The sequence below is a fragment of the Chiloscyllium punctatum genome, chromosome 32 (genome assembly GCF_047496795.1).
Source record: "Chiloscyllium punctatum isolate Juve2018m chromosome 32, sChiPun1.3, whole genome shotgun sequence".
Taxonomy (NCBI): Eukaryota; Metazoa; Chordata; class Chondrichthyes; order Orectolobiformes; family Hemiscylliidae; genus Chiloscyllium; species Chiloscyllium punctatum.
Window position 1 is genome coordinate 31376793 of NC_092770.1, and position 23367 is coordinate 31400159.

General features: G+C 43.3%; 1 protein-coding gene across 1 annotated transcript in view; it reads right to left on the bottom strand.

Annotated features, from left to right (window-relative positions):
• Positions 1-12307: 12307 nt before the first annotated feature.
• Positions 12308-23367, bottom strand: part of nup37 (nucleoporin 37) — a 38892-nt gene continuing 27832 nt past the window's right edge. Inside the window, exons 5-9 of the mRNA XM_072552017.1 lie at positions 20081-20171; positions 19097-19278; positions 16543-16593; positions 15168-15261; positions 12308-12583 (exon numbers count right to left, since the gene is read on the bottom strand). Of these exons, the coding sequence (XP_072408118.1) occupies positions 12470-12583; positions 15168-15261; positions 16543-16593; positions 19097-19278; positions 20081-20171 (532 nt within the window). The 3' untranslated portion in view covers positions 12308-12469. The remainder of the gene's footprint in view (positions 12584-15167; positions 15262-16542; positions 16594-19096; positions 19279-20080; positions 20172-23367) is intronic.

Sequence of the window (23367 nt, forward strand, 5' to 3'; positions counted from 1 at the left end):
TCACTTTCTCCATACTGGTACAGAATGCAATTACCAATAAAATGGTATATTGGCCTTTATCACAACAGCATTAAATTACAGGAGTGAAGATGTTTTGCTACAATTGTGTAGTACCTTGGTGAGACTGCACCTCTTTCCTTCATACATGGGATGTGGGTGCCTCTGGCTAGACCAACATTTATTGCTCATCCCTAGTAAGACCTTGAGGAGATGGTACTGAGCTGTCTTCTCAAACAGTTATAGTCCATGTGCTGTAGAAATTCCCACAATGCTGTTAGGGAGGGAGGTATAAAATTTTGACCCAGCAACGCTGAAGAAATGGTTCCAAGTCAGGATGATACGTGGCTTGGAAGGAAGCCTACATTTGGCAAACTTTGGTGTTTGTGCTAGGGATATGGCAAATTCTGGAGCACACATCTAAAATACTGTTGCTGGAATGTTGCCAGGGCCCATTGGCTTTGCAGTACCTAGTGCCTCCAACCATTACTTGGTGTCATGTGGAGTGAATTGAATTGGCTGAAGACTGGTATCAGTGGTGCTGGCACCCTTGGAGGAGGCCCAGATAGATCATACACTTGGCACTTCAAGCTGAAGATTGATGCAACACTTTTACACTGATGTGCTGGGCTCTCCCATTATTGATCATAGGGATATTTGTGGAGCCTGCATATATGGACTGCAGAGTTCAGATCTAATCCAATCCCTGGAATATTATGTGTACTTTTGGTCCACTGACCTGAGGGAATGCACTGATGGTTCACCAGACACGAAAGGCGTAAGTGACCTGGAAGGCGAAAATGAGGGATATGTATTTTCCAGACTTTAAAAGAATGAGCGGTGATCTCATTGAACATTATAAAATTCTTAAAGGGCTAGACGGGCTAAATACAGAAAAATTGTTTCTGCTGGCTGGCATAATCTGGAACTGAGGAGGAACAGTCTCAAAATTAAAGGCAAGCCAGTTAGGACTGAGATGAGGAAGAACTTCTTCACTCAAAGCCTAGAGAATGTTTGGAATTCTGTACCAAAGAGATCTATGGAAAATCTGACATTGTTCAGGATAGGGATTTATTGATTTCTAGATATCACTGACAATGAGGGATATGGAGATAGTGCAAGTAAATGATCAGCCATGATCTAGAATAGTGTCAGGGACTCATGGGGCTGAATGGTCTACTGCAGTTATAACACCTCTCAAATTTCTGTCACACTTGGAATGGCTGATCATGATCGTGAACATTCTGGAAGTATCATTGATATTGTTTTTTCACTGTTTCACTGTCTGACTCGCTAATACTAATAGCATCAAACATCTGATATTCAATCTAAGTTGTTGCACGTAAACAAAATTGTAAAAATACAAAAGTACCTGAGCAGCAATTTGTTTTGCATCATTTAGCCATGAGGGACAGTTTAATAGTTAAAGTGAATGGAAATACTTTATGGTAACAAGCACATCGAGTTCTCTCTTTAGCACTGATAATCACAGAACTCTGGCTGAGAGATGTTGTGGTTGGATCATGTCAGACTGCATCTGGAAAGATTAACGTTTTGAGCTAAATATAATTAGCCAGCATCCCACTGAATTTGTGTGATCCCCAGGCTTTTGGTAACCTAATTGGACACAGGTGATCTCAGAAACAGGACAGCTGATGGCTCTTTTTGAGATATACTAGGAAACTTTCCATCACCATGTTTTGTCCCAGAACAGATCCAGCATGCAAACTTTACTATGTGTGAGGTCATTTGTAATGCTTGTTCCAAATTTGCTTGGATTCTGTCCTAAATTAGTATTACCATAATGTTAACAGCTATCAGATACACTTGTTGGGAAACTCCTTAAGGAAATCAAATGTGATTTCATCAACGATTACATATTCAAAACTTCTAATGATCATCTTATAACAACTTATGTTAAACATTCCACTTCAACCAAAGATTTGAGCAGATTCCAAATGCAGTCAGATTTCAGCGCAGAGATGCAGAATACCAAATCATTTCCTCATTGGATGAATTCTCAACTCGTGGTTTACATTTCAACTTTAACTACAAAAGTAGGTCAAAGGTTAGGAATTCTGCAGCGAGGAACGCACCTCCTGTCTCCTTGAAGCTTATCCATCATCTAAAAGGCAGAAATCAAGATGGCTGCATCTCCAATGACACTGAAGAAACTCATCACCATCCAGGGAAAAAAAAGCAGCTGGCTTGATCAGCACCTTCAACATTCACTGCCCCAAGACTTCAGCAACTTAACAAAAATTCTTTAACAGCACATCCTAAACCCACAGTCCTCATAAGTAGATGTAAAATAACTCTCACTGCTATTTTTGATAGGTGTTTGGGACCAATTTTTACCATTCAACCAAAGTAGGTTATCGATACCTTTTGTCTCATTGCCGTCTTACACTAACTTTTCAGTTTCACACAAAAGTGACCATATTTCAAATCAAACACAAAAATGTCCTGAAAAAGGGTCACTGGACTCAAAATGGTAACTCTGTTTTCTTTCCACAGATGTCGCTAGACCTGCTGAGTTTCTCCAGCAATTTCTGTTTTTGTTTCAGATTTCCAATAGCCACAATTTTTTATTTTATGTTCGCAAATTTCAAAACTCTGAGTTTTGATCCTGTGAACTGCACAGCCTTTTTCTTTGACAACTAAGATATTAGACTTTCACAGCTATGAGTAACCAATGGAGAGCTGTAAAACATTGAGTTATCTTGAGAATGTGAAAAGTGTTACAGAAATGAAAGTTTCACAGGAGGCAAACATTCGTCCCATTAATAACCTTTCTTTTCCCTCTAATTCCATTTCCCTGCATTTTAAAAATATTTCTTGATTTAAATGCTATTGTGATAAAAGATGTACGTTTATATACCTTCTACAGTTTAGATTTTAAACTAGTGGTACATGGGTTTAGTTAATTTGTGTGAAGGTCTTCAATAACTAACTAAGTCAGTATTTTCAGCACCATGATTTAAAATCAATATGTGGCAGAGAGAAGATGATTGGAAACTTATTGGAGTATTAAGACAAGTTTGTTTATATTGTGCTTTTTACATTGCAAGAAAAAAAAATCAGCCAGTAGTTTAGCAGAAGCTAGGATGAGCAAATATTCTGAACACAGTTCAGAAGATATTTAACTGAACTTAGCTGCAAGAATGGTTTGTCTGAGTAAATAGGATTTTGTTCAGAGCAGTTAATGAATGAGTTACCTCTCATAAGGGTTTCATTTTGTGAAAACTTCTAAACCAGGAGGGCTTGGTTAGATCCCTCCATTGGTTACTCATAGCTGAGAAAGTCTAATATCTTACTTGTCAAAGAAAAAGGCTGTGCAGCTCACAGGATCAAAATTGCAAAGAAGCAGTTAAATCAACCTCCAGAGTTTCCAGGGAAGGAAAATGTCTCTGGATTTTAATTATCTGTAAAGTGAAGGTGTTGGGGTTAGATTGGATTTTATTTTGCTGGGGTTTGAACACTTTTAAATTGCCTTATATGTATAGTATGGCTTGCTTTATTTTTAGATTAGATTAGAATACTTACAGTGTGGAAACAGGCCCTTCAGCCCAACAAGTCCACACCAACCCGCAACCCACCCAGACCCATTCCCCTACATTTACCCCATTCACCTTACACTACGGGCAATTTAGCATGGCCAATTCATCTAACCTGCACATTTTTGGATTGTGGGAGGAAACCGGAGCACCCGGAGGAAACCCACGCAGACACGGGGAGAATGTGCAAACTCCACACAGAGAGTCGCCTGAGGCAAGAATTGAACCCGGGTCTCTGGTGCTGTGAGGCAGCAGTGCTAACCACCGTGTCACCGTTTCCTTTCATGTAATAAGCTTCTATTTTATTATTAAAACCAAATCTGTAGCCTGTTGGGCTTATGTTTCAGGAAAATAATTGAATTGGGAAGTCAATGGCCTCGTGGAATCATTGCTAGACTACTAATCCACAAACTCAGCTAATGTTCGAGGGACCCAGGTTTGAAACCTGCCACGGCAGGTGATAGAGTTTGAATTCAATTTTTAAAAAAAATCTAGAATTAAGAATCTACTGATGACCACAAAATCATCTGGAAAAGAAAACACCTGGCTCACTGATTTCCTTCAGAGGAGCAAGTCCACCATCCTTACCTGGTCTGACCTACATGTGACTCCAGACCCACAACAAGGTGGTTGACTTTCAGCTGCTCTGTGACATCACCTCACAAGCAACACAGTTAAAGGGCAGCTAGGAATGGGCAATGATTTAAAGTGCTGGCCACCCAGCGATGTCCACATCCTGTGAGTGGATAAATCAAAAACCATTAAAGTAGAAAAAAAATGAAATATGATCCGTCAATCTACACTTCATTTTGGAATCTGACATCCAATATTTATGAGGAGACAGTGAGGTCTGCAAATGCTGGAGATCAGAGTTAGGAGTGTGTTGCTGGAAAAGCACAGCAGGTCAGACAGCATCTGAGGAGCAGGAGAATCGATGTTTCGGGCTGGAGCCCTGATCCTGATGAAGGATTTTCCTGCTCTTCGGATGCTTCCTGACCTGCTGTGCTTTTCCACCAACACACTCTTATCCAATATTTACAAAAACTTGGATTATAACAGCACAATAGCTTAAAAATATTCAGCTACACTTAGTTTTATAATAGAAATTGTTATGCAGGGAAACTTGGGATAGTCAGTTATTTTGCTTTTAAGACAATAAGAAAAAGGAACATAAGTAGGCTGTTCAGCTCCTTGAGGCTACTTTGCTATTCAATGGGATCATGGCTGATCCAAAATTCCTCACATCCAATTTCCTACGTTTTCCTAATAACCCTTGATTTCCTGACTCATCAAGAACCTATCTCAGCCTTAAATATACACAAGTCTGGCCCCACAGCTCTCTGTGGTAAGGAGTTCCAAAGACTCTTAAACCCTCCGAGAGAAGAAATTCCTCCTCATCTGAGTCTTAAATTAGTGCCCCTTTATTCTGAGACCATGCCTTCACGTGGAGAAACATTCTCTCAAATTTACTCTGCTAAGCCTCCTGTGAATTCTATATCTTTTAATGAAGTCACAGCTCATTCTTCTAAATTCTATTCATTGGAGTCCCAACGTGTTTAGCCTTTGCATATAAGTCAATCTCTCCATCGCAGGGATAGAACATAGAACATAGAACATTACAGCACAGTACAGGCCCTTCGACCCTCGATGTTGCGCCGACCTGTCATACCAATCTGAAGCCCATCCATGTACGTCCATATGCTTGTCCAATGACGACTTAAGTGTACTTAAAGTTGGCGAATCAACTACTGTTGCAGGCAAAGCATTCCATACCCTTACTACTCTCTGAGTAAAGAAACTACCTCTGACATCTGTCCTATATGTATAACCCCTCAATTTAAAGCTATGTCCCTTGTGCTCACCATTGCCATACTTGGAAAAAGGCTCTCCCTGTCCACCCTATCTAACCCTCTGATCATCCTAGTGAACCTCCTCTGAACTGCTCCCAAAGAAATGATATATTTTATTAAATAGGGCATCTGAGACTTTGATTTATTCATTCATGGGACATGGGCATTACTGGCTGGACCAGTATTTATTGTCTGCTGCCTAGTTGCCCTTGAGAAGGTGTTGAACTGCCTTTTTGAATTGCAGTTTGACCCACAATGTCCTTAGGGAAGGACTTCCAGGATTTTGACCCAGTGACACTGAAGGAACAGTGATATATTTCCAAGTCAGGATGGGGAGTGGCTTGAAGGGGAACTTGTAGGGGGTGGTGTTCCTTTGCATTTGCTGCCCTTGTCCTTCCAGATGGAAGTGGTCATGAGTTTGGAAGGTGGTGTCTGAACATGTTTGGTGAATTTCTGTAGGGCATCTTGTAGATAGTACACACTGTTGCTACTGAGCGTCAGCGGTGGATGGGATAGTTGTTTGTAGACTTAGTGTCAATAAAGCAGGCCGCTTCGTCTGTAAGGTGTCAAGTTTCTTGAGTGTTGTTGAAGCTGCGTTCATCCAGAAAAATGGGGAGTATTCCAAGGCACTCCTGACTTGTGTCAGTTAGATGATGGACAGGCTTTGGGAATCATTAGGTGAGTTACTTGCCGCACTGTTCCTAACCTTTCTCCTGCTCTTGTAGCCACTGTATTTATGTGGTGAGTCCATTTGAGTTTCTGGTCAACGATAACCCCAGGATATTGATAGTGGGAAATTTGGTCATGATAACAAGGGTGGAGGTTGGGTTGTCTCAAATTGGAAATGGTCATTGCCCAACATTTTTATACATGCCACTTGTCATCCAAGGCCTGAATATTGCCCAGGTCTTGTTGCATTTGGACATGGACTGCTTCAGTATCTGAGAGGTCGTGAATGGTGCTGAATATTGTGCAAGCACTGGCACACATATCCCCAATTCTGATGTTATCATGGAGGGAAGGTCATTGATGAAGCAACTGAATATGGTTGTGTTGGGCTAAGACACTGCTCTGAGGAGCTCCTGCAGAGATGTCCTGCAGTTGACCTCCCACCACCACAAGCATCTTCTTAATTGTCAGGTATGTTTCCAACCACTGAAAAGTTTGCCCCTGATACCTATTGATTTCCAGTTTTGTTGCAGCACCTTGATGCCACACTCTTGTCAAATGCAGCCTTGATGTCAGGGGCTGTCACTCTCACCTCCCCTCCGGAATTCGGCCGTTTTGTCCCTGTTTGAACCAAGGCTGTAATGAAGCCAGGAACTGTGTGGCCCTGGGAGAACGAAAACAGAGAGTCATTGAACAGGTGCTGCTTGATAGCTCTGTTGGTGACACCTTCCATCATTTTATTGATGATCAAGAGTAGAGTGATGGGATGGTAATTGCCAGGTGAGATTTGTCCTGCTTTTTGTCTACAGGACATAACAATGTCAAAAAATCACCCAGGTGAGTCAATGCCAGTGTTGTAGCTATACCAGAACAGCTTGGCTAGGGAAGCAGCAAGCTTTAGAGCACAAGCCTTCAATACTATTGCCGGGACATTGTCTGCCCATAGCATTTGCAGGACGCAGTGACTTGGATGTTTCTTGATATCATGGGGAGTGAATCAAATTGGCTGAAGACTGGTACCTGTGATGCTGGGGATCTCTGGACAAGGCTGAGATGGATAATCCACTTGGCATTTCGAACTGAAGATTGCTGCGAATGCTTCAGCCTTACCCTTTGGAATGATGTGTTGGTCTCTTCCATCATTGAAGATGGGGATATTTGTGGAACCCCCTCCTCCAGTAATTGTTTAATTGTTCACAATTCCTGGACTGGAAGTGGCAGGACTGCAGAGCTTATATCTGCTCTGTTGGTTGTGGGATTTCTTTAGTTCTGTCTATCACTTGCTGCTTATGGTCTTCTGCGTTTCATTTTTTTTGTTGAGACTTTATAGCAACTGATACAACTGAGTGGCTAGCTGGGCTATTTCAGAGGGCAGCTGAGAGTCAATCACATTGTTCTGGATCTGGAGTCACATGTAGACTAGATCAGGTAATCAGTGAAAATAGACAATTGCATCTCCTCCACGATAACACTCAACATTGGAGCCCACAAGGATGTGTTCTCAGCCTCCAACTGTACTCCCTATACATCCATGACTGTGTTGCCAAATTTCAAATGAATGACATCTATCCATTTGCTGCCAACACCACGGTGCTGGGACAGAAATCAAACAACGAGTCAGAACACCAAAAGGAGATAGAGGGCTTGGTGTCATGGTGCAATGGGAACAACCTCTCTCTCAACATCAGCAAAACTAAAGAACTGATCATTGACTTCATGAAAAAAGGAGAACACATCCCTATCTATATCAACAGAGCAGAGGTTGACAGGGTGGAGAGAATCAGGTTCCTAGGAGTGATTATAACTGACAATCTGTCCTGGGTGTCCCACATAGATGTGACGGTCAAGAGAGCACAACATCATCTCTTCTTCCTCAGGTGGCTCAGGAAATTCGGCATGTCCATAAAGACCCTCATCAAACTCCTACAGATGTCCCATTGAGAGCATACTGTCCGGGTGTATAACAACCTGGTACGGCAACTGCTCTGCCCAGGACTGTAAGAAACTACAGAAGGTGGTGTGCACAGCCCAGACCATCACAGAAGCCAACCTTCCTTCCATGGGCTCCATTTACACAGCTCACTGCTGCAGAAAGGCTGCCAACATCATCAAAGAACCCTTGCACCCCGGTAATACTCTCCTACAACCTCTTCAGTCAGGCAGAAGATCCAGAAGTTTGAAAACACATACCGGCAGGTTCAGGAACAGCTTCCTCCCGGCTGTTATTAGATTGACGAATGGAGACTCTAACTTCAAATAACGTTGATCTTGCCTAGCGCACACCCTGTGTAATGTACCTGTATGGCTCTCTAAGTTTCTTTTCACCCTGTGATCTGTATGACCTTGCTCACTATGATCTGTCTGTACTGCTCGTAAACAAAGCTTTTCACTGTACTTAGGTACATGTGACAATAAATCAATCAAATCAGATAGCAGTTTCCCAGATGGGTTTTTCCACCAATCAATAATAGTTTCATAGTCTTCAGTAAATGCTTAATTCCAGATTTTGTTTATTGAATTTAAATTCCACCATCTGCCATGGCAGGATTCAAACCTGGACCACCAGAATAGTAGTGGCCCTTCTGGATTAATAGTGTCATGATAATACCATGAGGCCATTGCCTTCCCTGATCTATGATGGTGGACCAACATCTTACACTGTTGCAGTTTTATTTGATGTTGCTCTCAACACACTGGCTTCATTGATTGATTGATTGTCACATGTACCGAGGTACAGTGAGAAGCTTTGTTTATCAGCAGTACAAGCAGATCATAAAAAGCAAGTGTGTAGAGATCAGACAGACTTAGAAAGAGGCATACAGGTTCCATTGCACAGGGTGTGCATTTGACGAGATCAGCATTATTTGAGGCTACAGTGTCCATCAGTCTAATAAAGGCTGGGAAGAAACAGTTCCTGAACCTGCTGGAGCACGGCAGCAAGCCGTGTAAATAGAGTCCATTTGCACTTCAGCCCCACGCTCCTGATCTCTGGGCACCCGGTGCAGAATGGGGAGGGTAGGTCTGAGGACCTCTTGTTGGTCTGCTCCTGGGCCTGGCCAAACTGGCCATAAACAGGTTCAATCAGCAGGCCGTGGAGGAGATTGTTAGGGCCGACTGCCTGTCCCACTTCTGAGACTTTCGAACCCGGGTGTCTCTGGAGAAGGAGCACGTGGTGTCCACCAACACCCTCAAGATTTTCAGGGAGAGGTGAGCACTGCAGGGAGTGGAGTGCTTTATTTCCCCCTCCAACTCTATTTTGATTTAATCACTGCCAAAAAGAAAAAATATATAAATGGAGTCCATGGATGGAAGGTTGGTTTCCGTGATGATCTGGGCTGTGCACACCACCTTTTGTAGTTTCTTACAGTCCTGGGCAGAGCAGTTGCTGTACCAGGCTGTTATGCACCCGGACAGTATGCTCTCAATGGGGCATCTGTAGGAGTTGGTGAGGGTCCTTATGGACATGCCGAATTTCCCGAGCCAGAGGAAGAGGAGGCACTGTTATGCCTTCATTACTGTCGCATGTATGTGAGAAGTCCAGGACAGGGTGTCAATTATCGTCACTCTGAGGAACTTGACGCTCTCCTCCCTCTCAACCTCAGCTCCATTGGGGTAGATTCTCTTCCTCTCTTTTTGAGGTCAATGAACAATTCTTTGGTTTTGCCAATGTTGAGAGAGAGGTTGTTCACATTGCACCATTTTACCAAGATTTCTATCTCTCTTCTATATTTTGACTCATCATTGGTAGATATCTGTCCCATTATGGTGGTGTCATCAGTGAACTTGTGTTGGTGATGGTGTTCATTTGGAATTTGGCAGCACCGTCATGGGTGTACAGGGAGTACAGTAGGGGCTGAGAACACATCCCTGGGGGACTCCATTGTTGAGAGTTAGTGTGGAGGAGGTGCTGTTGTCGATCTTCATTGATTGCGATCTGTGGGTCAGGAAGCTGAGGGCGGAGGCGAGACCAAGGTCACAGGATTTTGAGATCAGTCTGGAGGGGATAACAGTGAAGACAGAGCTGTAGTCAATGAGCAGGAGTCTGACGTAGGTGTCCTTATTGTTCAATGTTCCAGGGATGCATGCATGGCTAGGGAAATGGCATCCACTGTGGCCAAAAGAGAAAAAGCTGGAAAATCTCAGCAGGTCTGGCAGCATCTGTAAGGAGAGAAAAGAGCTGATGTTTCGAGTCTAACTGACCCTTTGTCAAAGCTCCCACTGTGAACCTGTTACATTAGTTGGCAAATTGTTGGTGATCGAGGCAAACTGGGAGACTGGAGTTGAAGTGGGTCATGACCAGCCTCTCGAAGCACTTCATGATTATTGAGGTTAGAGCCACTACACTTCCTTTTCCAATTTAGTATTGCTCTCTCGGAAACTGGCAGGAAAAAGATTGAGTAAATTCCTCTCGAGCTCCACTAAATAAACAGATCCAAGGTGATTACAATTACCAATACTATGCTAATGAATGTACATGATCAACTTTCCTGCCTCACTTAGCGAATCCCAGTATACTGCTGGTTAGAAATCATCAACTCTTGAATTCCCTTCCTAAACCTCCCCGCCTCTTAATCTCTTTCACTAAGATGCTGAGTGGTGCCTTGACATATGTCTTTAAAAAGGTTCAATACATTAGACACAGGGATGATATTTTTTCTTATAAAATCATAAGATAATTGTGATAAAAGTCAACTGGAAATTCAGAAGAAATTTCTTCATAAAGTGTGGGGAGAATGTGGATATCAGTAGCACAGAGAGTGGTTAAAGTGAATCCGTTTTATAAATTGTTCTACCACAAGGTCAGAAGTGGGGATGTTCACTGATGACTCAAAATTGTTCAGCACTATTTGCAACTCTTCCATATCCCAAGACAGCAAGACCTGGACAATATCTAGGCTTGGACTGACACATGAAAAATAACATTTATGCTGCACAAGTGCCAGGCAATGGCCATTTCCAACAAGAAAGAATCCAACCACTGCCCCTCGACAATCAATGGTATCACAATCACTGAATGCCCCACTGTCAAAGTTCTGGGTGCTACCATTGACAAGAAACTGAACTGCACTAGCCATATAAAAACTGTGGCTATGTGAGTAGGTCAGAGGCTACAAATCTTGCAGCAAGTAAGTCACCAACACACTCTCTAAAGTCTGGAATAGAAGAGCATGCCAATGGGGTGAGATGAGATATGACGGGAGGAGGCTTAACATTAACATTAGCATAGGTCTACAGAGCTTGTTTCTGTGCTGTAAACACTATGCAAGGCCTACCTCTTTGGCTAAGCTTTGGTCATCTGTCCTAGTAACATTTCGCGTGGCTCAATGTCATATATACTGTTTGATAATGCTCTTGGAGAGCACCTTGGGACATGTTCCTGAACAACTACAACACTGCCATCTATTCGGCAATGTGGAAAATTGCCCATGTATGTCCTGTCCAGAAAAAGCAAGCCAAATCCAACCTGATCAATTACAGAAACAAAAACAGAAATCGCCGGAAAAGCTCAGCAGGTCTGGCAGCATCTGTGGGGAGAAATCAGAGTTAACGTTTCAGGTTGAATTCCTCAAAACACTTTACAGCATCTGCAGTTCTTTCAGTTTTTATCTGGTCAATTCAGTGTACTATCAGACATTATTAATGGTGCTATGAAGAAGCACTTGTTCAACAATAGCCTGTTCATCAAAGTTCCAGTATAAAATAAAAAATGAATGTGACTGAATAATTTTCACTTGCTTAGCTTCAACAATGATCAAGGTCTAGGAGAAAATAACCTGCTTAATTCCCCACCCCCCACCATCTAACACCTTTGACATTTACTAGCCCTAACAAGAGCAGTAGCATGTACCTGATACAAGACATACTGCAACAATTCACCCGTGCTCATTACACAGCATGATCCAAACTAAAATCTCAACCATCTAGAAGAACAAGAGCAGCAGATGCATGGAAACACCACCACCTTCTAAGCCACACATCATTCTGATTTGGAAATAAATCGCTATTTTCTCACTGTCACTGGGTCAAAATCCTGACACTCCCTCCCTTTAACAATATTGTGGTCTACCTACACCACACTGATACAAGAAGGCAGCTAACCACCCAGTCTGAAGAGCAACTATGGATGAACAGTAAATGTCAGAGATGCTCACAGCCTGTAAATGAATGAGAAAAGTTACTAAATTTTTAAAAATTACATAAATAGCTATTGTTGCAAATAAATGAGCCACAAAATTACAAGTACAATGGAGAAATCTTTAATTTTCATCTTCAGCTGACGACTAGGTATTTTAGTGCTATGGATCGAGTTAATATTCACATCAACTCATTTCAATTAATCCAGAACACAGTGTGAAAATACTTCACAGTCTGGCTGAAAAACTGAAGTATATTCTTCTACATCTCAGTCATCCAAAATAAAACCTTCCGATCTCCACCAATCGCACATAATGGGAGTGTTCGGTGCCAGCTCAGTCCTGAAGCCACAGACGCCGAGCCAAACAAAATGGCCTGCAGAAAGAAAACAGAAAAATAAAAGTTAGATTTTTATTTAGTCAAACGCCATGGTCAGCCTGCCTCAGCTATTATTCTTCATTCCGAGTCAGAGAAGTGGAGGTGCTCTCCCTGCCAACATTTATTTCTCTGCCTCTAGCTAATTATCCCATTTGCTATTTGCAAGAACTTGCTGTGTGCAAATTGGCTGCTGAGTTTGTCTATAACAATGTACAGAGGAACCTCAGTTATCCAAATATCAATTATCCTAATTTCGGATTATCCAAAGGAGATTACGAGGTCCCGATAGAAACATTACATCAAAGAGGTGTTTCCTACACTGATCGCATCTTTTGTTTACAGTGATTAAATATGAACCCTGTTTGTTGAAATGCTGCCGAGACCACTCCTGGACTGACCTCTCGCGCCCCCCTCTCTCCCCACACTTTCCCTAGAGTTCTACAGGGGTGTACATTAAACTCCCCTTCCCCAGATAATCTCTCCAACATTGTCCTGTACAGGGCAAAGGTGGAGCTTGGCAAAATGTTGCAGTAAAAAGTTGTGTGTGTGGCTGCGCACGTGTGTGGAGCTGCGTGCGTGTGGGGCGGCATGTGCGTGTGTGTGTGGGGGGCTGCGTGTATGTGGGGGGCTGTGTGTGGGATTGCGCGCTCGTGTGTGTGTGGCTGCGTGTGTGTGGGGCTGCATGTGTGTCTGTGTCTGCGTGGGGCTGTGTGTGCGACTGTGTGGGTGTGTGTGTGTGGCTGCGTGTGTGTGTGGGACTGCATACGTGTGTGGGGCTGCGTGTGTGTGTCTGTTGGCGTGTGTGTGTGATTGCGCGCTCATGTGTGCATGTGGCTGCGTGTGTGTGCGGGGGGGCTGTGTGCGCGCGCACGCATGTGTGTGTGTCAGGCTGCGTGTGCGTCTGTGTGTGTGTGTCGGACTGCATGTGTGCCTGTGTGTGGCTGTGTGTGTGTCGCTGCGTATGTGTCTGTCTGTGTGAGTGTGTGGCTGCGTGTGTGTCTGTGTGCGCACGTGGGGCTGCGTGTGTGGGGCTGTGTGTGTGTGGGTCTGCGTGTGCGTCTGTGGGACTGTGTGTGGGGGGCTGTGTGTGCATCTGCGTGTGCGCGTGGGGCTGCGTGTGCATCTGTGCGTGGGGGTGGGCTGCGTGTGTGTGTGCGCACGCGCGTGCGTGTGTGGGTTTGCGCACTCGTGTGTGTGGAGCTGCGTGCGCATGCGGGGGGTCTGCGTGCATACACACGCATGTGTGTGTGCATGGCGAGCTGCGTGTGTGTGTGCGCGCATGGGGCTGCGTGTGTGTAGCTGTGTGTGTGTGGGGCTGCGCATGTTTGGGGCTGCGCGTGTGTGTGTGTGGCTGTGGGGGGCTGCGTGTGTGTGCGCGCATGGGGCTGCGTGTGTGTGTGTGTGTAGCTGTGTGTGTGTTGGGCTGCGCGTGTGTGTGTGGGGCTGCGCTTGTGTGGGGCTTCGCGCGTGTGTGTGTGGCTGCGTGTGCGTGTGTGGGGCTGCGTGTGCGTGTGTGGGGCTGCGTGTGCGTGTGTATGTGGGGCTGTGTGTGTGTGGGGCTGCGCTTGTGTGGGGCTTCGCGTGTGTGTGTGGCTGCGTGTGTGTGTGTGTGTGGCTGCGTGTGTGTGTGGGGGGCTGCGTGTGTGTGTGTGTGTGTGTGTGTGTGGGGGGCTGCGTGTGTGTGTGTGTGTGTGTGTGTGTGGCTGCGTGTGTGTGTGTGTGTGGGGGGCTGCGTGTGTGTGTGTGTGGGGGGCTGCGTGTGTGTGTGTGTGTGGGGGGCTGCGTGTGTGTGTGTGTGTGTGTGTACTTTATTGAGACTTACCCTGCAAAGGCAGCAGCAGTCTTTCTGTTGGTGTGGGGGGCTGTTGGTTGGAGGCGAGAGCTTGCGTACGGTGTCTCCTAAACGGGGAGTGGTCATAGCAAATGCTCGCTGTGTCAATCCCATTGAATGGGGCGGGGGGAGGGTGCGGAGGCTTCAGCAATGCTGAAGTGTGTGTTTGCTCAGAAACAAACCCTGAGACAGAGAGAGAGGGAGCAAGGCAGGAAGAGCGAGGCAAAAGGAAACTTCAGAAAACACTGAGCTCCAGAGGAGAGGCATTGAATCAATTAACCGAATAATCAATTATCCAAACAAAATACTGCCCACCAATCTCGTTTGGATAATCGAGGTTCCTCTGTAGACACTTTGGTGACAAAGAAATTCACTGCCTCAGAAATGTTTTGGAACATCCTGCTGAATCACATCTGCTCTCGATCGCAAATATAAAAGATCCTGTGATGCTGTTTCAAGGAAGTGGAGGGATGTTTGTCCTCAATGTCCTTGACCAAATTTATTGCTCAATTATCACCCAATAACAGATTATCTAGTCACTATCACATTGCTACATGTGAGACTATGCTGAAGTAAAACTGGCTGCCAGGTTTCCTATGCTAGCACAGGAATACTTCAATAAGTGTACTGAATTGACCGCAAAGTAGGTTTCTAAATCCTGACGTAATGTAAGGGTCTAAAGAAACAGAGGTTCTTTTTAAACTGATTGATAGTTATTGAGAAACCCAGCTGGTTGTATCTGTACCATACCTGTGGATGACCCAAATGATGGACAAGTAATTGGCTGTTCGTCTTGCCTGGATAGCCAGTCGTCGCAAAAAGATTCTCGTTGGCTTTTGACCATCTAGTAACAAATAGTAGAAGAATTTATAAAGAGTAAATAAAGTCTGTTGACCAGCTACAAAGTGCAAGTCAGGAGTGTGATGGAGTACTCCCAACTTGCTTAGACGGGTGAAGCTCTAACAACTCTCAAGAAACTTGACAATATCCAGGACAAAGTAGTTTGCTTGTTTGGTGCCATATTCACAAACAATCACTCCTTCCATCAATGGTGTTCAGTTGCAGCAATGTGTACCATCTACAAGAGGGACTGCAGAAATTCACCAAGGCTCCTTAGAGAGTATCTTCCAAACCCATGACCACTGTCACACAGAAGGACAAGATCAGCAGATACCTAGGAATACCACCACCTGGAATTTCCCTCCCAAGCCAAACAACAGGGTAACTCAGAGCTCTCGTGTTGTTCCTTCACTGTCAATGGGTCATAATCTTCGTGCTCCATCCTAAATTTCATTGTGGGTGTATCTACGCCAACTGAGCCGCAGCACTTCAACAAGGCAGCTCACTGCCACCATCCGAAGGGCATTAGGAAAGGACTTTAAACACTGGCCTAACCAGCAAAGCCCACACATTTAATGGAGAAATAAAATTTACCTAACTTCCTGTTGGCCATATGGTACAATGGCAGTGGAGTGAAGGACCACCCAGTCTCGATGAACAAGTCAGTGACAGACCTAGACAGGAGATGAAGAACCACCCAACACCCCAGACCTTGAGCGACCATTGTCCAAACTCACTGATACTCTCAAACACACTACACTCAGCATGCATTATGTCACATTATTCACATACTGTATCCAAACCTGGTGCTTTAATGAAGGAAAACCCAGAAATTTATCTAAGTATATCCTCTAATGTAACAACCAGTTACGATCAGGAATGCATTGTCTGACAAAGTATTGGAAGCAGGTTCAAAACTCACTTTCTGAAAGAGAATTATAGATCAAAATGCAGGGCTATGGGAAAATAATGAGGGACTGCGACAAATTAGAGTTCACTTTTGAAGAGACAGCATGAGCTCAATGGGTGAATGGCCTTCATTTGTGCACATTTCCAAGAACAAATCCTGTCACCCGCTGCGTGTTCCCAATAATTAATCCAATGAAATCTCTTTATAAATTTTCAACTGTCTAATGCAGGTTTATCTCTGCCCCTCAGTTCAGCCATCTGAAGTGGTTCAGCTCTGTACAGTACTCTGCAGTACTTGGATGCTAACCTTTTGAGTAGAAACTATTTCATTGATGAAAGGAATAGGCCTCACATCAATGAATGAACTCTGACTCACCGGAATTGCTGTGCTCCATCCAAGTGTGATGGTCTCTTCTCTTGAGGATAACTAAAAGACAGAAAATAGACATGTAAAGTAAAACACTGCAAATGCTGGGAATTTGAAATAAAAACAGAAATGTCTCAGCAGATCAGGCAGTACATGTGGACAGAGAAATATAGTTAACTTTCATGTCTATTAATGTTTAACCAGAATATGCAAGGACATACGGAAATAACAAGTGGAGGCCTAGTGGTATTATTGCTGGACTGTTAATCCAGAGACCCGGGTAATGTTCCGGGGACCCAGGATCGAATCCCGCCATGGTAGACAGTAGAATTTGAATTCAATAAAAAAAAATCTGGAATTAAGACTCTAATGACAACTATGAATCTATTACCAATTATCTGAAAAAAATACCAATCTAGTTCACTAATGTCACTTAGGGAAGGACTGGTCTGGCCTACATGTGGCTGCAGAGCCATAGCACTGCGGTCGACTCAATCAGGGATCGGCAGTAAATGCTGATCGAGCCAGCGATGCCTTCATTCTGTGATTGAATACAAAAAAAACTGGCGAAGGCGCAGAGGGCCTCTTGGACTGCCCTCCCTTCAAAACAATCATTGGCTAATCTTCTACCTCACTATTGCTTAATCTCCTCAGCGCTCAAATATCTATGAACTTCTATCTCAAATTTACTCAACAACTGAGCACATACAGCACTCTCAAAAGTATCATAACCCTCTGAGTGAGGGAACTTTTCCTCATCTATGCCCTGAATCACTGACCTTTATCCTAAGACTGTGGCCCTGTGTTTTAGATTCTCCAACTTGGGGGAACATTTCCTCAGCATCATCCCCATCAAGCCCCTTAAGAATTCTACACATTTTCATTTGGATCACCTCCCATTCTCATAAATTCAATGAATACAAGTCGAGTCGACTCAATCTCTCCTCACAGGACTCCCAGATCATGATGCTTTTTCCCCTTTTCCAATCTATCACCATCCAAAGAATAATCTGCCTTCTTGTTTTTACCTACCAAAGTGGATAACCTCACCCTTATTCACATTATACATCCAACATACAATCGCTTGACTTGTCCAACAGAAAAAAACGTGCTTTTCCTCACCTAAACAAAAATTTCAGGGCAAGTGTTCCCTAATGCATTCCCCATGGCAACACCTCATTTCCTTGCTTTAAATTTAAACAAATGCTTGAGGAATAACTCACCTGGCCTATTTTTCATGGCAAAGCGTGTACCAATCAAAATTGTCTTCTCATGCGGATTTTCCTTTAAAATTTGATATCCTTGCATCTGGCCCAACAAGTGCATGATTTCTTTTACTCATTCACAGAATGGGCATTGCTGACTAGGCCAGCAATTATTGCCCAGGGGACAGTTAGGAGTCACACGTAGGCCAGACCAGCTAAGGACAGCTGTTTCCTTCCTTAAAGGAGACTAGCAAACCAGACGGGTTTTTCTGACAATCAGTCATGGTGTCATGGCCATCATTAGCCTCTTTAGTTCCAGATTTTTAATCCATCATCTGCTCTGGTCTCCACAACATCACCTGGGTCTCGAGATTAAGAGTCTAGTAACAATACCATTAGGCAATTGCCTCCCTTTGTTTTGATGACTTTGATAGCATGCATCTTTTTTATGCCATGTTATATTCGACCTGCCTTATCCTTGCCTACTCACCCAACACATCTATCTTTCTGTATTAGCCTTTGTGTCCTCCACTCTTACTTTCCTATCTAATTTTGTTTCAAGGGAAGAAGATCTCAGAGTTAGGAGTTAAGATATTTAAGACTGAGATGAGTCGGAATGTCTTCACATGGGGTAGTAAATCTTTGGAATTCCTTATCTCAGGGAGCCGAGGAAACTCAATATTTGTGCAGGCTTGAGGCAGAAATCAATAGATCTTGGAGACTAGGAAGGAATCAAGGAATATGGGGCAATGTGTGGAAGTTGCTTTGACGTATGGTCAGCCATGATCTAATTGAATGGCACAGCAGGCTCTAGAAACTGATAGCCTTACTCCCACGTTCATAACTTGGATATGTACAACACAGTCTCCTCATCCAAGTCATTAATGTAGATTGTAAACAGCTTTGCTAGTTTCCCCTTGCCAACCTGAAAAAGTCCCGTTTACTCATAAATCGGTTTCTGGGAAAAGGAGCCCCAATCTGTTTGGTCTTTCTATACTGTTCACCCTCTCTGTTCTGGCGTCTTTCTAATAAATCTTATTGTGAGTGAAATTGTTTACAATAATCCAAGTGTGGTCTAACCAAGAGTCAATACAAGTTTAACATAAAGCTTCTCTGACCTAAAAATGAAAATAATTATAATAATATTTATACTCTCAGAAACTACATATATATTATATACACACATGCCCTAAAACCCCTCATCCCAAACACAACTATTTAACTCCTTTGATTCTTTCAATCTCTTTGTTTTTCATACACAATGCTAATGGCCATTGAAGGTTTTACGTTATTGTTACAAAGGATTATAATTCCCACTGCACCTGCCTCAACCTTCCCAAAAATCCCCAGCAGCGTACCTGGAGCGAGTGATATCCCAAATCAACCAATCATTCCCTGCAACTGCACCAACTTTGATGGTATTGCCTAGACACCAGTCTGCTGACATCAATGGCATCTGCCCACAATCCAGAGACAGGATGGCCTGCAGAGTGACCAGGTCATAAAACCGAATGATCCCATTCTTCTGCGCCACCATCAGCTACAAAGACAAAAGCAAAGTCACCATTGCATCATCAAGTTGAATATACTCTGGAAGTCAGCAGGTATTGGCTTGACAGGCTTGCCTCATTCTGAGAGGTTTGGTCCGGTCCTCAAATTTACGCCACAGAAGCTGACAGTAACATCAGATTTATTGGGAGGGGTTAAACTGGCATATCCCATACTGGGGTGACTGAGCAGCAATTGGATAAAGCCTGGGGATGTAACTGAAGAGGCTTTTGAAACAGAGAAATGGGTTTCAACAACTAGGGTGGCACGGTGGTTAGCACTGCTGCCTCACAGCACCAGGGTACCAGGTCCAATTCCAACCTCAGGCGACTGTGTGGAGTTTTCTCATTCTCTCAGTGTCTGCGTGGGTTTCCTCCGGGTGCTCCAGTTTCCTCCCACAGTCCAAAGATGTGCAGGTCAGGTGAATTGGCTATGCTAAATTGCCCATTGTGTTAGGTGCATTAGTCAGAGGGAAAACGGGTCTGAGTGGGTTACTCTTTGGAGGGTCGGTGTGGACTTGTTGGGCCGAACTGTTTCCACACTGTAGGGAGTCTAATCTCAAGGTGGACGTTTTGGGAGGGTTTCAGGGTGAGCTACCCCCAGTGATAATTTACCGAGTTGTTGTGTAGTTTTAGTTTGCTCATCACATGTGAGGTCATAGATATTCCAAAGTGTCCCATATCAATATTCCAATCTTTCCAATTTCTGATTCAGTTGATTGCTTTCGCTTTCCATCACAAGGTCACAGCAGCAAACATAAATATAATGGAGGAAAAAAAAAAGACCAAGCTAACCTTGTATATCTCCTCAGGATGCCAACACAAGCTCATTCCTGGTGAGTTCAGGAGAAATGACGTCTTTTGGTTTCCATCAAGGTCCCAGATACTGCAATACATTTCAGAACAATGTCACCCCAAATAATGGTTAGTCAATCTACTTAAGACGCCAGATGCAGAGACGTGATGATTCATCTACTACCTCTTCTGTTGTAATGCAGTTAAATAATCCAGAATGACTTGTACAAGCATTTTGGGCATGTTAGGATCCCACAAACAGTAATTAAATAAATTGGCTGTCACTCTGTTTTTGGTTAAATCAGTTAAAAGCTTAATAAGGCCATAAGACAGAGGAGAAGAGGTAGGCTATTCAGCCCATTAAGTCATTGACATCATGGATGAAGTGAAAATCCTCAACTCCACTTTTTTGCCTTTTTCACAGAACTCTTGATTCCCTTATTGATTAAAATACTTTACAGCCCAGCCTCTATTATCCTCTTGGTAAATGATTCTACAGGTTCATTACTCTCTGAGCAAAGAAACTCCTCCTCATCTATGTCTTATAAGGGGTCACCCATTTTTAAAAAAATGATGCCCTCAGGTCCTAGACTCTCCAACATGGGGGACAACCTCTCCACATGTAGCCTGTCAGTCCCCAAGAACCTTACAAGCTTCAAAAAGGTCACCTCTATTCTTCTAATTTTCTCTGAGTACAGGCCCAAACCACTCCTCGTAAGAAAATCAACCCTGTGAACATTCTCTGGACTACCTCGAATGCCAAGTTCATCTTTGCCTAAATAGGGAGATCAAAACTATTCAAAGTATTCCAGCTGTGGTCTGACTGCTGCCGTGTATAGATTTAGCAAGGCTTTCCTATTTTTACACTCCATACTCTGTGAAATAAAGCTCCTTTGTATTTCCTATTACCCACTGAACCTGCATGCCAGCTTTCTGTGATTCAAGCACAAGGACTCCCAAATCTCAGTGTTGCAGTTTTCTGCAGTATTTCTCCATTTAAATACTATTCAGCTCATCTATTCTTTCTGCCAAAGTCCCTAACCCTTCATTTTCAACACTAGGAATATATAGTGCCTTCAAAATGCATATAAAGGTATAAAGCATCCAATGCAGAGTGAGTAACCACAGTCCTATGCAGACAGAGAAGGGTACCAGTGTAGTTGAAGAGGACAGGTTAAGCCACAGACGCTAAGTGAGCTAAGGAACCATCATTTTAGTCCCTTCAACATTCTTCAGAACTCTCTTACACAGACGTGACCAACGTTAAATGGACTGTTTGAAGGACTTAGGGAAATTGACAGTTATCTTGACATAAAAAATTTCTATGATAAATAGAAAGCCAGGTAATTTGAATTAAAAATAGGTATGTAAGATGAAAAAGTTTAAGAGCTAACAAAATGGCAGTTGATGGATCGAAATGACATTCTTTGTTATGTTCCCAGGAAAATATTTTACTGCAGAATACAATAGTCATTAACAGATCAGACATATAGAAAAAAACCCAGGTAATCAGTTGTTAATTAATTCCATAATTGGGTTAGGTGGAGTCAATAGATGTGGACAGTCTAACTAAGGAGTATAATATCAGACTAAGGGTTCAGTCATTTTGGACTGCAATGAGGAGAATTTTACTCAGAGAGTTGTGAATCCTTGATATTACATGTCCAAGATGCGAAATCATTGAGTATGTTCAACTCAAGGTCTATAGGATTTTGGACTTGAATGGAAACAAGGATATAGGAAGTGGCACTGAAATAGCAGACTGACCATGATCTTATAGAATGGCAGAACAGGCTGGAGGGGCCAAATGGCCTCCTCTTGCTTCAATTTCATTTGTGCCAGATTTCCTTTGAAGGCGTACAGGTAAGATATAAAAGGATGCTAGGGCAGTTTGCCTCAGTAAATCAGCGTTCTTTGACTGTTGCCCTCATTCTGTTGTATCACACATGCCTGAGTTTTTGTCTATTCTGTGAAAGTCTCAACAGCAAACACAGCTACTGGAATAAAAGGTTCAGCCATTGAGGCTGAAGGAAAGAATTCTCTGAGACACCACTACATGTTTGCAGGAAGAACTGAGTAGCAGCACGCAGGATTTTATCTCAAGAAGGTTGGAATATAAATGTCTATCTCAAGAGGTTTGGAATATAAATGAAGCCATGTACTTCTGAGAGCTTACAAAGCTCTAGTTAGGCCCTGTTTAGAATACTGTGTCCAGTTTTGGGCCCCACACCTCAGGAAGGATGTATTGGCACTGGAGCGTGTCCAGTGGAGATTCACATGGATGATCCCTGGAATGGTAGGCCTCACATACGATGAACGGCTGAGGATCCTGAGACTATATTCATTAGAGTTTGGAAGGTTGAGGGGAGATCTAATAGAAACTTACAAGATAATGCATGGCTTAGAAAGGGTGGACGCTGGGAAGTTGTTTCCGTTAGGACCCGTGGGCATAGCCTTAAAATTAGAGTGGGTCAATTTAGAACGGAAATGAGGAGACATTTTTTCAGCCAGAGCGTGATGGGCCTGTGGAATTCATTGCCAGGGAGCACAGTGGAGGCCAGAACGTTAAACGTCTTTAAGGTAGAGATCAATAAATTCTTAATCTCACAAGGAATTAAGGGATATGGGGAGAATGCGGGTAAGTGGAGTTGAAATGCCATGATTGAATGGCGGAGGGGACTCAATGGGCCAAATGGCTTTGCTTCCACTTCTGTGTCTTAAGGTCTCATGGATTGAAACAACCCAGATCAGCCACAATCTTAATGAATGGGGCCCAGGCTCAAAGGCTTTCTCAAAGTCTAATGTTTCTAACCTGGAGCAGATGAGAAGTAAAAACAAAAGGTTCAATACAAGCCTGCAAGTGTCGAATCCAAAAGTTTAAGCATATGATTAATAAATATTGAAATTGTCCATGTGACGATTCACAACTTTATCAAAGGTAATAATGCTGAGATTGCACAAAACTTCAGGAATACAAATCAGTGTTGTTTAGTTTTAACATTTCAAATTTCAGCACTTGTGTACTATCTCTTAGATGTCACAAGGAGGGAGGGGAAACTGGAATATTTAGAATTTAAAGCGTTAGCAATGGTGACCATCATCTTCAATAGTCATAATGATTCACCAAATTCACTAATATCCTTCAGGGAAGGATATCTACCATCCTTACCCGGTCTAGCCAATAGGTGACTCCAGACCAAAGCTATGTGGTTGACTTCAAAATGCCCTTCGAAATGGCCTAAAAAGCCATTTTGTTGAAGGGCAAAAAGGATGGGCATCAAATGCTA